Raw genomic sequence first — 16,222 nt, 5'->3', positions numbered from 1 at the left:
TATATAATGACCATCTTGACAGGTTTTTAAGGTGGCCTATGAGGACCTTTATAAGCTCACTTAATCCTCTCTGATCATTCACAAAGCTGTGATTGGTCGACAAAAAGGACAATGACTACAGACCAGAATCATACTCAAATTAAATATGACATTATTTCTATATCCACAAGACCCCAGAATTGTTTCTTGTTTTCCTAATTTTACAGCAGAAGCTAAGCTTTTAACATAAAATGACAGCATTCAGCAAACATGTTATATTCTATGTAGCGGAATAATCCGACTAAATAAATAATAATAACGGTAACAACTGAATGAAGTCAGTTAAAAGTCTTTTCTCTCATTTCTCCTCAGGGTGAGCCTGGAAAGCAAGGAGCTTCTGGTGGTCCTGGAGACCGTGGACCCCCTGGACCTGTTGGACCACCTGGACTGACTGGACCTGCTGGAGAGCCTGGCAGAGAGGTCAGGGAATAGCTAGCATGCAGCATGTGTGAATTAGATTCATATCTGCAACATTAGGGCTCTCAGCTGTTTTCCTCCGACAGGTGAAGTCCGTTACTATGCACCGCCGTTGTGTCATGTTTACATTTGCATTGTGTTTACACCACATTAATATTGCGCCTCATTGGAGCAGGTTTATTATGCAGCTGATCTGTATTCAGTTAAGGGGACATCTGGTTTGGTGGAAACTATTAACATTTGATTTGGTTCCATTATCTGACAGGGCACCCCTGGATCTGATGGACCTCCCGGTAGAGATGGTTCTCCTGGAAATAAGGTGAGAAGCAAGTCTGGGTCTTATCATCCAATTTTTAATACCCTTATTGATATTTTAGAAACGTTCAAATCAGTATTGCACGATAGTGGCGTAAGACTGCACAACAGCAGCAGCGTGAAGCAAAGCAAAACTGCAGCCGGAAGCCTGATCAGATGCTTTTATAGATTCAGCCTCCTGTAATATACAATCACATGCAATAGTGTTTAAAACACAATCATATTCACTCAGTTTTTTCTTCGTCTGCTGCTGGACTTCTGTATTTTGAGCAGCTTTATTCTGAGTGCACAGTTTTATAAAAATGTATTTATACAGTATATGTGCATTAAATTTTTATTTTTACCATCTGGTTCTAACATCTTTTATCAAACCTTGTGCTTAGGTAGATAGCAGTAATTGAGTTATGTTACATTACATGTAAATCCCTGACTGTTGTGCTCTCCCTCTGCAGGGTGAGCGTGGTAACACTGGTCCTGCTGGTGCTCCTGGTGCTCCGGGCGCTCCTGGTGCTTCTGGCCCAGTTGGTCCCACTGGCAAACAGGGAGACAGAGGAGAGCCTGTGAGTATTACCTCCAAGACAAGCTAAATTAAAATAGGATGTTTCTAGAAAAGCTGCAGCTGAAGAGCAAAGTTTGTTTGGCCTTATGAGATTTATGTAAGGTGGATTTTTCTCTGCTGGAAATTAGCATATTGTCTGATAGCGAGTGCTGAGGAGTATGTCTCAAGTGTTTTATCCCTGAGTGACCTGTGGTCTAAGAGGAAAATTAAACTCTGTGCTTGCTTTTCTCATTTACATAACATTCAGTCAGTGTACTATGTTAACAATTGTAGACTATTTTATCACAGTTTGCTTCCTAAACGCAGACATATTTGACTGGTATACAAGCATATTGTTGAACAAGGAGGTACACAGCTGGTACACAATGACAAGTACAGAGTGAAGACAAATTGCTAAATCTTGAAAATGAAACTTACTGTAATTATTAATGAAATTTCTACTAGCAGATTATTAAAAGTTAGAATAATCGTCATTGTGTTCGTATGGTCCATAATTCCTTTTGTTTCTTTTGTGTTTCAGGGTCCACAAGGACCTGCTGGATCTTCAGGACCTGCTGGTGCCCGAGGAATGCCTGTATGTTTCTTTCTGAGAGAAACAAAGCTGCATGCCAAGTCTTGAATAATTTCTGGCCTGAATAAACAAAAGAAAATTGGTTTAGCCACAAGGCTTAAATTAACTCTTGAAATTCACACACATATTACCACGCTTTGTTCTCAGGGGCCCCAAGGACCCCGGGGTGACAAAGGCGAGGCAGGAGAAGCTGGTGAAAGAGGACAGAAGGGACACCGAGGCTTCACTGGTCTGCAGGGTCTCCCCGGACCTCCAGTAAGCATCACTCTCTGCCTGTAAACATACGTCTGCCTCCTGAACTTTGTTGTACACCAGCTCAGTCATTTCAGCTAATTCATGCCTTTGCTGTAGTGCAGTTTTCTTGTCATCATGCTTCAGGTATTTACTGTATTTCTTCTACTTTAGGGTCAACCTGGAGACCAGGGTGCTACTGGACCTGCTGGACCTGCAGGACAACGTGTGAGTACAAATACTCAACTGTAATAAAAAGTGGCAGTCACTTTGAAAAACCATTAGCTTCTTTAAATGCTTCATCTTCAGACCTTAACGTCTCAAACTGTCTCTGCAGGGACCACCTGGACCCGTTGGCCCTGCTGGAAAAGACGGTTCAAATGGTCTGCCTGGACCCATTGGACCCCCTGGACCCCGTGGTCGCAGTGGAGAGACCGGTCCTTCTGTGAGTACTTTTTTTGTGCTCATTCAATTCATGCTCCTCTTTCTTTTTTTTTAATTTAATTTGTTCCGTCACATATTTATAATAGTTTTTTTTATTACTTTTTGCTACATTCTGCAAAAAACAGGTTTGTGTTAAATACGTGAGAATGACAAAGTTGTTTTCAAGAATTGAAAAAACAAGAATGGGACAAGATTGGAAACTGTGCACGACTGTCACGACCTCATGACATCATGAGTGCGAGATCTGAGGTGTTTAGTTGTGTGACGTGAGTTGAACATCTGCGCAAATAATTTCGTAGAACATTATTCGCTGATTTACATCACAGTCAGTCATGACACGATCCTTCCTTCTGTCCCTGTCGCAAAAGAAAAAACACTATTAGTCGGGGGGGGGGGGTCAAATTTAAATCAAAACCATTATATAAATTAACACGTTTTATTTAATTGGTACAAAGAGTAGCAGCAAAATATTATAAAAAGCCAGAAACATAATGTCCACATGGGGGCAAAATTAAGTGGATATAAATGAAATAAGTTTTTTTAATGTTTGTTTTTTATTATTATACCAGATTATAGCAAATTTGTTGTCCTTATTAAAGATATAAGTAGAAGACATAAAGTCAGTCTGTAAGGAGGGCACACTTATGGTGTAGGAGCTGCAGAAACTGTGTCTGCATTTCATAATTTCATATTGAAGCAGGAATTGTAGGTGCACTGCAACAAGAAATGGACAAATTAAGTGGCAATTAATGGACTAAAAAACAGGAAGGAAAAATTTAGCAAAGGTCAAATTAAATGTGAGTATGAGTGGAAATGAATGACTCGCTTACTACGTGGATGCTGAAAGTGGGAGTGAAGTCTCAGACAAGTTAATAGAAATGAGATACAAGAACAGATTGTAGAGGATTTCCTGCACCCATCAGGAAGAGAGAGGCTTGACGGGTTTGACAGAAAAGGGCAAAATAATGCAGAAGTGCAATGATTGCAAGACTCAACAAAAAAAGAAGAAGTATATAACCCTCCCGTCTTTATTCTTTTCTCTCAGGGTCCTCCTGGAAACCCCGGACCCCCTGGTCCTCCTGGTCCCCCGGGCCCTGGCATCGATATGTCTGCCTTCGCTGGTCTGGGTCAGACTGAGAAAGGCCCCGATCCTCTCAGGTACATGAGAGCCGACCAGGCTTCTGGAAATCTCCGACAGCATGATGCTGAGGTCGACGCCACTCTCAAATCTCTCAACAACCAGATTGAGAACATCCGCAGCCCTGAGGGATCCAAGAAAAACCCTGCTCGCACCTGCAGAGACCTGAAACTGTGCCACCCTGACTGGAAGAGTGGTGAGTGACACCGAGGGGAATTGGTTAAATTTGGGGTGAGATGAGAAAACCGACAGGAATTTTTTTCCATCTCAATTTAGTAAAGTCAAGGTTTGTATTAGCTAAGGTTTTGCAGTTGGGGAGTGTTTGGATTGAGCTGATTTAGTCTGTTTTTTCAATATTAGAAAAACGAAACATTATACAATAAATTTCCAAGTATTATCAGATTTTTAATTTACCAAAGACTGAGAATGATGCGCTCCCATGTTCCTGTCTTTTTCCATCTGCAGGAGAGTACTGGATTGATCCCAATCAAGGCTGCACCGTAGATGCTATTAAGGTCTTCTGCAACATGGAGACAGGGGAGTCCTGCGTCCACCCCAAGCCTTCCAGCATCCCTAGCAAGAACTGGTGGACCAGCAAGAGCAAGGACCGCAAACATGTCTGGTTCGGAGAAAGCATGAATGGAGGATTCCATGTAAGTTGCATCAACATTTTTAAATTCTCTGTGCCTGTGAAACGGGAAGCGGATTCACTGCTATGCACATGTTAAACTATTTTAAAAAGTCAATGATATGAAAACAGTGGAGGCAGGTCGGCAGTTCAGCATAAATATTGATCATTGGTTGACACGTCTATGGATTCTGCTGCACGATGAGCAGTGCCTTTTCCATCGTTTTCTCTTAAGTCTATACTAGTCTTACTTAAAGCGAAGTTAAAAAGCATCTTGGTCTCAAGTAGAAACCTTATAAATAAAGTTTAGCAGAAGAATAAAAAGCACATTTTGGCTGAGCGAGGACATAAAATCAATGACTCCCTCTTAAAGCCCCTGTATGTAAGGTTTTTAAAATCTGAAACATCATCTCAACAACCAGTAAAAAAACACACATGCGTATAAACTGAACCATAAAAACAATTGCAACTGTTATTCTAACTTTCCCTTCCTTCAATTCCTATGCAGTTTAACTATGGCGATGACAGCCTGGCGCCCAACACTGCCGCCATTCAGATGACGTTCCTGAGACTGCTGTCCACTGAGGCTTCTCAAAACATCACCTACCACTGTAAGAACAGCGTGGCCTACATGGACGGCTCGACAGGCAACCTGAAGAAGGCCGTGCTGCTGCAGGGCTCCAATGACGTGGAGATCAGAGCCGAGGGCAACAGCCGCTTCACTTACGCTGTGTTGGAAGATGGCTGCACGGTAAGACCGGCAATATTGCTGACATCCATATACATTACACCCACACTGTCAGAGAATCGTAAAAACCTAATGAGGGCTGTTAAAAGTGGCTGAGAGAACAATAAAGCTCATACAAATTTCTTGCTGTGTCCACTCACGAAACTAATCTCATTCTCTCCAGTTCTGGAGTAGTTAGAGGTTGTTTAACAGCTGTTTGCACCTGTCGTTCTCGCTCTACAGAGACACACGGGAAAATGGGGCAAGACGGTGATTGAATACAGATCACAGAAGACCTCTCGTCTGCCCATCCTGGACATTGCACCCATGGATATCGGTGGAGCAGACCAGGAGTTTGGAGTCGATGTCGGGCCGGTCTGCTTCTTGTAAAGAACGAGGGATCGAATTATCGAGAAAAAAGAAGTGGAGATTTGAAAAAGAAAATAACATGAAAGAGGAGCACACCTCAGATAAAGGAGGCGAGGAAGAGAAAAAAAGAAAAATCAAGACACTTTTTTTTTTAAATGGGACTTTTTTTCTTAGTAGAAAGTGCTTTTCCAAGTTGAACTCCATAGGATATCTGCACTGAATGGCACCAGCACCTGTCATTTGTGATTCATCCAGCATTGCCTCCAGTCAGCTCGCCCCTGCCCACCCCAAACCACGGACTCCCTGTTTTCTCCAAAAATGCTACCTCCCCACCTGCACCCCTTCTCCCTCCCCGCCAACTAATCTTTTGCATATTCGCGAACAAGAAGGAGGAAGTATGAGGAGAGTACAGGAGCATACGTAGGAATTGGAGAGAGAACAATGTGTTGGTGTTATTTATTTATTGTTTAGGTTGAGATCCCTGGTGTGACAGGACTGAGTTTGTTGCTAAGTATTGAAAAGTGGCTTACACACAAATAATTTCCACCAACTCTCTCTCGTACTTCCTCCTCTTTTCTAACCATCCCATCGCTCCTGTACAATATCCACTAAAGAATGAAACAACAACAATCAAGCTGCAAAGAAAGTGCAGGTGTTCCTATTTCTACTGCCACAGTGTGTCAAAAGTTACTGTGTATTATAAATAAAGTCAATGGTGCTATTGTTGTAAAACAGTTTGTATTTTTTATCAGCCAGATACTCACATTTAGTGACCTGTATATATGTATATATATGTATATGTGTGTATACATATATATACAGTTTCTCAGAGAGAGCATGTCGCCCAGGATTTTGGATTTCAGGGTGATAAAAGTCCCGGCTTGCCCCCCCCTCTTTGCTTCGAGCCTTCGTACATAAACAAATATGGCCCCCTCGTAAATTTTTACAATCAAGTCATGTTCATTTCTTTAAAAATTGTTTTTTTTCTTTTCCTAACATTTGTTTTGGTATGTTAAAGCTACCTCACGCTAAAAAAGAAGATCTTGACAAGTTGAAACTGAGGCCTTTTCCACCTCAAATCTTTACATCTGTGTGACCAACATGTTGAAGATTTGAAAATTTGATCATTAAAGCCCAGTCTGCTGCCCCCCACCCGCTCTGACCTTCATCCCTCTCTGCTTCCTGCCTTCAGTCTCCTCACAGCACGCGCCCTCTGCTTCACACTCACGATGTAAAGCGTGTTTGACTTTGTTGCTCCGGTCCTACAGCCAGCCAGAGGGTCCATTTGTGTGAGGTTGTGTATATTTTCTATTATTAATAATAATATTATTATTAATAATAATAGCATTATTATATTATTATGATCATGACTTGTTTTTGTTACGTTTTAATTAATGTAAATTGGAAATAAAAGACAAAACCAAGTCAAAGGCTGAAGTTGCGTTTTATTTATGTTCCGTTTATTTATGTTCTCCCCGGTGATGAAATATCTCGTCCTTAACAAAAAACATTCAAACATAAATAAAAAAGACACAACGTATCATATCTACCCTGCTTCCATTTTATGTTTCTGTGACAATATCTGGATGTATTTCCAGGGAAGAGCAGTGATGGATATGGTTTAATTTTGCCTTGACTGATGATGGAAAAAAACGTACCTGTGATGGTTTTCCAATCGTTTCCTTCACTTTTCATGCACAGTAAAGTAGAAATGGGAAACACTGCCAACTGCGATCAGCTCATACTGCGATTTGTCTCTCTGTACTTCATTTCTATTCTTCTAATTGCATTTTTTCTTCAGTAGAAATAAATCAAGAAGCATTTCTATAAACAAAGTAGAGCAATGTTTGTTTTATTTGTATTTTTTTTTCTGTTTTTCCCCCAACGTCGCTTTTCATGGCTCATTTATTATTTAATGTAATACTTTCCAATATGAGTTTACCCTTGTTTGGATATTTTTGGGTGAACAAACAGACAAGAAAACAAATCACTGGGATGGAAATACATCATCAATAATAATAATAATAATAAAAACCTACAGGAAAAAACTTTTGATTTTTGGGGTTGTTACAATCATCACTGGAGGGACCAGGAGCATTATTATAAAGATATGAAACTGAGCTCAGGCACATCAACACTAGATGTAGGATTTATGACAAACAGCTAACGTTCAAGAAATATTCAGAGTATGTACGGTTACACATACAGTTTATTCACAGGCAGTTTTGCTTTTTAAGTCACATAACGAGCGTCCACCGTTTTATTCTCGTCTTCTTCTTGCCTGCGGTTTACCAACAAGACTGGTTTCACACACAGATCGTAACAATATCAATAACTGACTCTAGTTCTGACAGCATGGGAACAGCGCAGACCTGAACCAGAATCTCTCTCTGAGGGTCCAAAGTAAACAAACCACACTTATCAATATAACACATTAAATGTTGACCTATTCCAGCGTGTGCCTCGGCTCTTCCCACTTTACCAACCCAGCTTTTAGATAAGATAATATTTTATTGTATATAATGACCACATAGACATTTGTACACTTTAATCGATCACATACTGATGATACATGAAAAAAGAAGCCATGCTAGCAGCTCTATGATACTGTATGGCCCCTCAGCACAGTGCTCTGAGCTAAATCCTACCAACATCCTCACAATGACAGTGCTAACATACTGGTATTAGTAGTTTACCATAACCATAACTTGGTTTTAGAATGGACCAACAGGTATTTGGTCCAAAGAGATTTTTTTTAAGTCATAATTATTACAAATTGATCTGAAGATCTGTGTGGCTCACATACCTATAAAAACATGTTATAAACTAGCTGTTCCCATTAAACCACTCATTGCTGACTGGGTTGCATTGTTGCCCTTGTTTCCAAACTCTTTTTTGTGTGTGTGTTTGAATACAAGGAGAGTGAAACCTAAAATTATGCCGTAAATAACAAGCTTACTTTTCCCCATTTATGATCCCACACTCCGGTATGGAGACACGTTTTAAAGAGGTTGACTAGCAAACTGAAAATAGGGCTTTTTACAGTCTCTAATGCAACAGTGAAGGATGACAAATCCAGATTTATTAAATCACATTGCACACCCTCTCCTCACAGAATGCTAACATATTACCACAGTAAATCTGAATTCAATTAAATCATGTGATACTGGGTGAAATGCGGATGTTTATCCAGGCAGGGTTTGTTCTGCATGCGTGCAAAAAGCTAGGCTGAGGATTCAGTGCACCTGCGGTACACCTACAGGAATAGCATTAATTGTAACACTACAATCTGTCGTGTTCTAATCAAAGCAATTTATTATCAAAGCGTTTTGCTTATTTTCACACTGCCTTTTAAAAGAAAATCGATTGGGATGGGGTTGTGGAAAAGAAAAAGAAATGCAGCCCCAAATAATCAGGACTCGAGGTTTTCTACCAGCTCCTCTCTGGATAAATATGTGTATTAATAATTGTTTTCTAAATTGATTTGGACTCTCTGTACACCAGGCGATACTGGGTATGTATACTAAACGGACACACAATAGTTCACCTCCAGTTCTAATGGATTCCTTAGAGAAAATTTAGATCAGAGGCTTTCCACTGACACATAAACACTGGCTCAGTGCTGATATATTAAAAAAAGGCTTAAATTATATCTGTGCAAAATCAATAATATCAAAGTAAAAACGGCCACAGCTATGCACAAAAATGCACGCGCACACGTACGCACACATATTAGACAAGCAATTATAAGATGACACACATTAGCGTTTGCACACTGTCCTCGACCTGATAAACACTCCAGCTGATTAGTGCCTTTCAGTAGTTTTATTAAGGGTCAGTTGGTCAACGACTCCTAATTAGAGCTTAATTTAAGATAAAAGAACACAGTATGAAGCATGGTGGGAGGATAAAAGAGGGGGTGCAAGAAGATGTCTTACATGTTACACTTTCACTTTGTACTTTTAGGGATTTTTAAATTTTCTCTCAGTAGAGATGGTGGGATGAGTAAGCAAGTATTTGTTTTATCCACAATTAGCAAAAAATATGATGGGAAAGGAAATATGAAGACATTTGCAGGGTGTTCGGGAGCTGCGTTTCCTCTGTGTGTGCATCTTCCACTGCTGGTTTTCACCATAACTCCACACAGAATTTCAAAGTCAAGGTTGGTAAAAATAACATTTTCTTTTAAATTTCAGCTGAGCAGGAGTTTAGAAACCTGTACTGAGAGTATCTGTCTCAGTAGGGGTCTTGCGTGGGCTGGGTAAACTCTTCAGGTACTCCAAATGTCTGCGAGCCTCGGCTTGGTTCTGCCTCACATAGTACACTACATACACAATGACCATGAAGAACCACACAAACATGGTCACCAGCATGGCTACATCAGTGGTCTTCCTCTGCAGACTGCAGAAATTCACCCCAGAGTCCAGCAGTTTAACCAGCGGTTGGCCTGCGTGCTCGCCCAGTGAGCCCGGATCCTCCCACCTGCTCCCCTCACCCACCCCCCGCACAGAGCTCTCACATATTATCCCATTCACTGTCTCAGGCTCCAGGTTCAGAGTCTCCATCAGCTCCTGGAGTGTGCAGTCACAGTGCCAGGGATTGTGGTAAAGACGTGTCTTTGCACGAGTGGAACCAAACTCCTCCTTGCTGACGTGCCTCAGCTGGTTATGTGAGAGGTCCAGCAGGCGTAGCTCGGGCCCCAGATGTTGCAGGGCCCCAGAGGCAAGCGAGTCGATGCGGTTGTGGGACAGGTACAGGTCCCGCAAGCGGACCAGGTTACTGAAGGCACTCTCTGGGATGTTCCGTATGTAATTGCGCTCCAGGTGGAGGGAGACAGTTTCTGGTGGGATCCCCTCTGGGATCTCCCGCAGCCCGGCATCCGAGCACAACACCGTGGCCGTGTCCCAGGCACAGTGGCAGCTGTCCGGGCACTGTGGGAGCACTTGGCCCCACAGAGCCAAGAACAGGAGTGACACACGCAGCCATGAGTGAAGATCCAGTCCTTTACGTCTTCCTCCACTGAGGCTGTTACATCTCGCCTCACACCAGCCCGTGCACATGGCCTCACCATAGCCTCCTGACACACACCAGGTCCCAGTTAGCCGCACACTGCTGCGCTGGGAGAATCTGACAGATTGAGAGAAAAGAGGTCAGTTTGGAAATGAAGACTCTCTCTCTCTCTCTTTACTTAATCTGCAAACACATGCAATCACAACAAATGCTCACAAGGGGAGATTATGATGTTTTGGGAGGAGGGGCAGAAAAAAGGTCAGTGGCTAAAGAGACAGACAGTGAATGAGCTTAAACGCGGCTTATTCCACGAAAGCCCTCCTGTATGGAGAGCCATGTAATACAAATGGACTCAAACATGTAAGAGGACAGTTTCTCTGCTAGAAAATCACCCCTTGTCATGCATATCGAAGAAGAATGTTTGTTAATAACTCTGAAATGAAACTGGACTTTCAGTGGAACCATCAGCAAGTTTTATTGCAATGATTCCCTCACGAATCACAGTCCAAGCCGTAATGACGGTTTAAGTGATCTAATAGGGTTAAAAATCCTCTCTTGTACTTCTGCATTAAAGGGACGTAAATCATTATAAAAGATCATCTTAAACCCTCCCATTCCTCTCCTGTTGTGCTCCTCCAGAATAACAAGTTTAAGATGAGAAGGAAAGCATTACATTACACCCATCAATACATGCTCATCTCATTTATCCCTGTATTTATTTCCCCATGATGCCATATCCCCTTAATCATCTCCCAAGGGTGAGGTAGAGGAGATGTGTATTGTAGGATGTAGGTTAGAAAGGGGTTGGATCGATAAGCCCAAGCATTGCCTGCTGCACTATTAACTGCATGAACATTAATCCTGGCCGAGTCCCACAGTGTCAATAAGTGACAGGGCTGGGAAAAAAAATAACCCAGCAGCAGTCTGGGTGTTAGCATCTGCTCGCTTCTCCCACAGTTTAGAGGCAAAAGTTTAAAAAAAGCAACATGAGCAAAACCAACTGGGACTCTGCTTTAAATATGTTTTTTTTCTTCCTTTCTTTAAAACAAATAAATAAAACCATGTGGGTCTGTAGGTGGTGTGAGGGCAGCCTGTTCTTGTTTTGCTGACACAAGCATGGCCATATGATGTTCTTGTTCCCAGACAGAAATCACAAAACACTCCTTGAATTTGATTAAAAGACTATCCTCTTAAAATGTCAAGCACCCTCCGCTTTCTCCCCATTTTCATAATAGAATAAAAACTGTCATGTGTCTCTGTTGTCCTGACAGCAGGGCTGAGGGTTTCAACCCCGACTCAAGCGGCCTAGATTTGGATGATATGCCTGAAGGTGACTGGGTGACAGCCTTCTGATGTCCATCAAGCTGCCCTCTGTGCCTTATAAACTGTGCAGAGGATTTGGCTCAGCACTCAACGGTCCGTTATTAACATACTGAATGCAGATGCATGCAAATCCCCAATTAGCAAAAATAATCATCTGCTGCATTAATAAGAATGGGATTGAGAAAGACCGGGGTGGGGAGGCTCCCAAAGCAAATACAGCTGTGGTTACAGCTGGTGACTGCAGTTTCCAATTATTTTTTTTCTAATATCCCTTCCTAATTTTAAAAGGCATTTAATCCGAAATAGAAAAGACATTCTCGGAATTTCCTGCACCCAACATAGTTTTTGACAAAATGAACCTGCACCGACATGATAACGATGCCGGTGAAATTTCATGCAGACTTTAGATGACATTAATCTGCGTGAAACAGGTCAACTAGTCTACCCGAAGCAAAGGGCGTCCACAAAACAGCGCTTTCCGTTTGGTGACACTAAATGTGATTTTTTCTGTATCATTTTTAAACTTTTGTGCGATAAAAATGAAGTTACTTAAATTTTATGTGCCGCTTTTTTTCTCCGCTTGCCTTATTAGGCTAAAGTTAATGCATTTCTTTATTTTTTTCTTCTGTTTTTTTAAAGAGAGAGAGAGCAATTCGCGAAGGATCTGAATGTCAGGGCTCGTTTTTCCAAGTGAACATAAATAAACTCACCTGTAAAACCGTTTCTGGTGAAGTTTGGATCCACACGGCGGGTGAGGATGTTTATTTAGACTCCGTTTGTAGTTTTTCTTCCCACAGACTGGATGAACATCATCATCATCATCATCCTCTTCCTCAGAGTTGACAAATTTCCCAAAAAGGCAGAAAAAGAAAGACAGACAGAGAATCACCTGAGAGCGCGTGGCGGTCTGTCCCCTGCGGAAGGCTCCATCACTGACTGTCTCACTAGTGGAGGGTAGTTATAGCGATAAAGATGTGGGGCAACCTCTCTCCCTCCCTCTGTATCTGCTTGTGCGCGCGCGCTTGTATATGTGTGTGCGCGCGTGAGACGAAAACAAACGCGGGAGGTGTGCCCTCCACTCCTTCTGTCCCTCACTAGAGCTGGAATCAATCTCAGCTTTCTGAGAAGACGCTGGTTAACTTAATTAACCTATAGATATAATTAGATTCTTCCAACCATTTTCCCAGCAGAATCAGATTGAAACCCAGCCATGCGCACAGTTACACATAGATTAGTAATTTATTTATTCATTTTAAGTGAGCAAAAAAAAAAAAAAAAAGCCTAATCATTGTTTGATATAGCATGCGAAATAATAAATAGCCTATATCACCCGCAAAGCTGAGCGGGCTATTTACAAAAGCTGTCAGGCTGGAGTCCTACCTGCAGCTGTTCACAGTTAGATAAACAGGAGTCCTGACTGATAGAGCTGGAAGGAAAACAGCATTAAAGGGAAAATGCGATTCTTCTAATCACTCCTGTTTTGTCCACGCTTAGTAGTGGAGGTCAAGTAGAAAGAGACTTCATTTGTCACAGTGTGCAGACACAGAGAGTGGATCAAGCTGAAAATGAAGACTGACTTGGACACGCAGGGAAACATAAGCATGGACCTACAAAGGAGCAGCAGAACATATGGCAGCCTTGACATTTTGAATTTCCATATAAATGACATGGAAACACCATCAGACCGGGAGACAAAACAGCAGAAAACAGAATGTATGCAGAGAGCAGGCGCACTCTCGGGATGAGTGACCTGCTCCGTCTCTGATTTTCTATTGTAAGCAGCAAGAATATCTGCCCATGTACAGCAGAGCCCTCAGGGGGGAAAGGATGGGTCTGACAGCCATGATGGCACCTCGTATCCCTCCTCTGCCTCTACAGCCCGTCCCGCTCCTGCTAAATCTATGACATTCCCACTCCTGACAAATACAGAACGCTGCAAGTATAATGCCTTTTTTTGCCCCCACATTCCAGCTGAATACTTGTGAATGTTTTGCCCTTGATGGGTGATTGTTTCCATGTTTGCCAGACATGATGTGGCAGACAGGCTGAGTTTTGTGGTTTTTCCAGATAGAAAACAAGGGACAAAGGGGTGCATAATGAGAAAGCACATGGTGGCAGATAGAAAAATCTCCTACTCAAGAAAAGAAAGAAAAAAAAAGTATTGCACATTGTCTATTTTTGCTCCCTGAACTGAGAGCGAATAGCATGATTTTGGGTCCGAAGTTCAATTTGCAGGAAGAAAAATAAAAGCTGTACCACATGGTGAGAAGGCTATGGAGGGTCTATTTGTACAATATCGGATGAAGATCTTTTAAAGGATGCGCATGCCTCTGAGCAGCACGATGATGACAACACTGACAATATGAACTCCAAGGAAAACCATCACTGCAGTCAAGTGGAACAGTTTGGCATCATCTGTTTGCTCGGGTGTTGTCCTCAGAGGGGAAAACTGAGCAAACCATACAAATTTGTAAACACAAAGAGGCAGTGGAAAAGATCTACCAGCCAGAAACAAAAATCTAGTTCTTTCTGTGCACACGGTCCGTGTTTTTGTTCTTTATCTGTGTTGTGAAAAGAAAGGGCAAAAAAAATAAAACCCACAAAACTCATGTGGCTATACCTCTCCATTAGGTATAGAGAGGGAGAGGAGGGGGAGCGAGAGAAAAGAAAAAGCAGTGGAGCATTTCTTGTAACTAGCCTGTCATTCTCTCGGGATTAAATCCACTAACAACAGGTCAGGCTGGGGGCAGGTGTTCTGCTGAGGCTCTCAGTAGCCATTTTTCCACAGCGTGGCCAAGTGGGACTCGGTAGTGCTGGAGTCGTCTTAAAAATGCTTACGACCGAGGACTAACACAAAGATCTGGTTTGCTGCTGTGTTGTTAAAAACTCCAACACAGACGGAAAATCATCCCTGCTGACAAAACAAAGTATTAAAAAATGTTGCTTTGTAGGGGCTTTGGGTGACAGCAAAAGACTTGCAGCCCGTTTGTTCTGTAGCAGCAAAACCAGCGCATGGGCTAAAATGCAAAGCAGAGCTTTTGAGGACACTAAACATTTAGAATATAGTCACAGAGCACCCTGTGATTTCCTGTGCACAGCAATCAGGCAAGTGCACTTGACCATGAATAAGCCTGAAACTATGCATGCGAGGGTAAAGTGGAGACTGGGAAGCTCAAATCAATGCATATTAGGCTACACATCAGTTCTTTCCTCCTTTCAATCTGATGCTTCTCTCAGAGAGTCTCCAATTCTGCCACTGTGATGAATGCACCTTTGCTGTGTCCTGCTCCTTTGAGTGAAGCAAGCTGTGAAAAGGGGTTATCTTCTACATCTCCCAAAACAATACAGCATCAGTTGGCAGGGATTACAACACCATGTGACTATAAAAGGCTGTGACAAATGTGTATGGATTGGATTGAGACCTTGGCTCGGGACCAGCACAATAGAGAGCAGAGTAATAACACTAAAACGTGTATCTGTGTGCTTCTGAGACAAAGGTAGCGTGCAAAAGAAGTTGCAAGAGGAAGCGCGCATTTCCAAAGCCATTATATATTGTTAGTGCACTCTCAGCCAAATGGTAAACAATAATTCAGCAGCTGAAAGTTGAGAGCAGATATAGATTAGACGATACACCATGAGCTTTATTGCTATGAGCACATGCTGTCTGTGGGAGCTTGTTTTCTTGACATTAGATGGGGGAGGTCTAACGTTTGCCACAAAAAAAAAGTAAAAGCAAGAGCGTGTTAGGAGAAAATTAACTGGATTTAAGAATAAATAGTCTGAATGCAACGAAAGGCAAATGAGGAGAAAGGCATGAAGCCGAGCAACATTTACAGCTGTAACGTGTCCATTTTATTTTGCACCGCAGTGGCATTTGCACAATGACACCAGCGCTGATGGAAATAAAATGCACAGCAATAAAATCAGAGCGGTGCGTTATGTAGACGAAGAGCAGCGGAAGGTCAGACCCGTGGAGAATGTAATAAGAAGTAACAGGTAGCAAAAGGGGGAGGAAATCTGGTGTAATGATGAGAAAATTCAAGCCACATCTACCGACTTTATTACAGGGAAATTGACTGCATGACTCGTCCCAGTCCCGGTAACCCCGTCACGAGGCTTCCTGCCACGCGGAGCACGTCTTTGTGGCGTTTGGTAATTTAATTTATCCAAATTAATCAGGCCTTATTACTGACGCTTTGATCTCGGAGCCAAAGGAAGTGGCCTCTGTATCTCTTTGTAGTGCTACGGTTAATGTCAGCGCGCTGGAAATGAAAGGTGCAACCGTAGTCCAGGTGTCTCTATAAATCAGCGACTGAAAGGTAAGGCCGTGGTATCTCAGGCTTTGAAGATGCTGGTGTCGTTCGGTCAGATGGCAGCATATTATGGGGCGCGAGCGACAGCCAAGAGACTGGGAAAACAGCAGGTTTATTGCCGGATTCAAGCCAATGCTC

At 42.3% G+C, this 16,222-nt stretch overlaps 2 protein-coding genes across 3 annotated transcripts in view; one reads left to right on the top strand and one right to left on the bottom strand.

Moving 5' to 3' along the window:
- Window positions 1-6,170, top strand: part of col2a1b (collagen, type II, alpha 1b) — a 44,586-nt gene extending 38,416 nt beyond the window's left edge. For both annotated transcript variants that reach the window (XM_040008613.1, XM_040008607.1), the window contains 11 exons: window positions 352-459; window positions 722-775; window positions 1,224-1,331; window positions 1,851-1,904; window positions 2,049-2,156; window positions 2,307-2,360; window positions 2,470-2,577; window positions 3,622-3,910; window positions 4,180-4,367; window positions 4,851-5,093; window positions 5,313-6,170. In XM_040008613.1, coding sequence (XP_039864547.1) covers window positions 352-459; window positions 722-775; window positions 1,224-1,331; window positions 1,851-1,904; window positions 2,049-2,156; window positions 2,307-2,360; window positions 2,470-2,577; window positions 3,622-3,910; window positions 4,180-4,367; window positions 4,851-5,093; window positions 5,313-5,459 — 1,461 coding nt within the window. In that variant the 3' untranslated portion in view covers window positions 5,460-6,170. The remainder of the gene's footprint in view (window positions 1-351; window positions 460-721; window positions 776-1,223; window positions 1,332-1,850; window positions 1,905-2,048; window positions 2,157-2,306; window positions 2,361-2,469; window positions 2,578-3,621; window positions 3,911-4,179; window positions 4,368-4,850; window positions 5,094-5,312) is intronic.
- A 1,104-nt stretch (window positions 6,171-7,274) lies between these two features.
- Window positions 7,275-16,116, bottom strand: LOC120719581 (leucine-rich repeat-containing protein 3-like). The gene is made up of 2 exons (XM_040008870.1): window positions 12,482-16,116; window positions 7,275-10,565 (listed from the first exon to the last, which is right to left on the bottom strand). The coding sequence occupies exon 2, from the start codon at window positions 10,496-10,498 to the stop codon at window positions 9,647-9,649; it is 852 nt and encodes a 283-aa protein (XP_039864804.1). The 5' UTR covers window positions 10,499-10,565; window positions 12,482-16,116; the 3' UTR covers window positions 7,275-9,646.
- Window positions 16,117-16,222: the final 106 nt, after the last annotated feature.

The sequence above is a fragment of the Simochromis diagramma genome, unplaced genomic scaffold (assembly GCF_900408965.1).
Source record: "Simochromis diagramma unplaced genomic scaffold, fSimDia1.1 OVJJ01000320.1, whole genome shotgun sequence".
NCBI classification, from domain to species: domain Eukaryota; kingdom Metazoa; phylum Chordata; class Actinopteri; order Cichliformes; family Cichlidae; genus Simochromis; species Simochromis diagramma.
This window is presented reverse-complemented; position numbering and strand designations above follow the sequence as displayed.

Coding starts and splice junctions, on each gene's coding strand:
- LOC120719581 (XM_040008870.1), bottom strand. CDS start 10,498: ATGTGCACGGGCTGGTGTGAGGCGAGATGTAACAGCCTCAGTGGAGGA.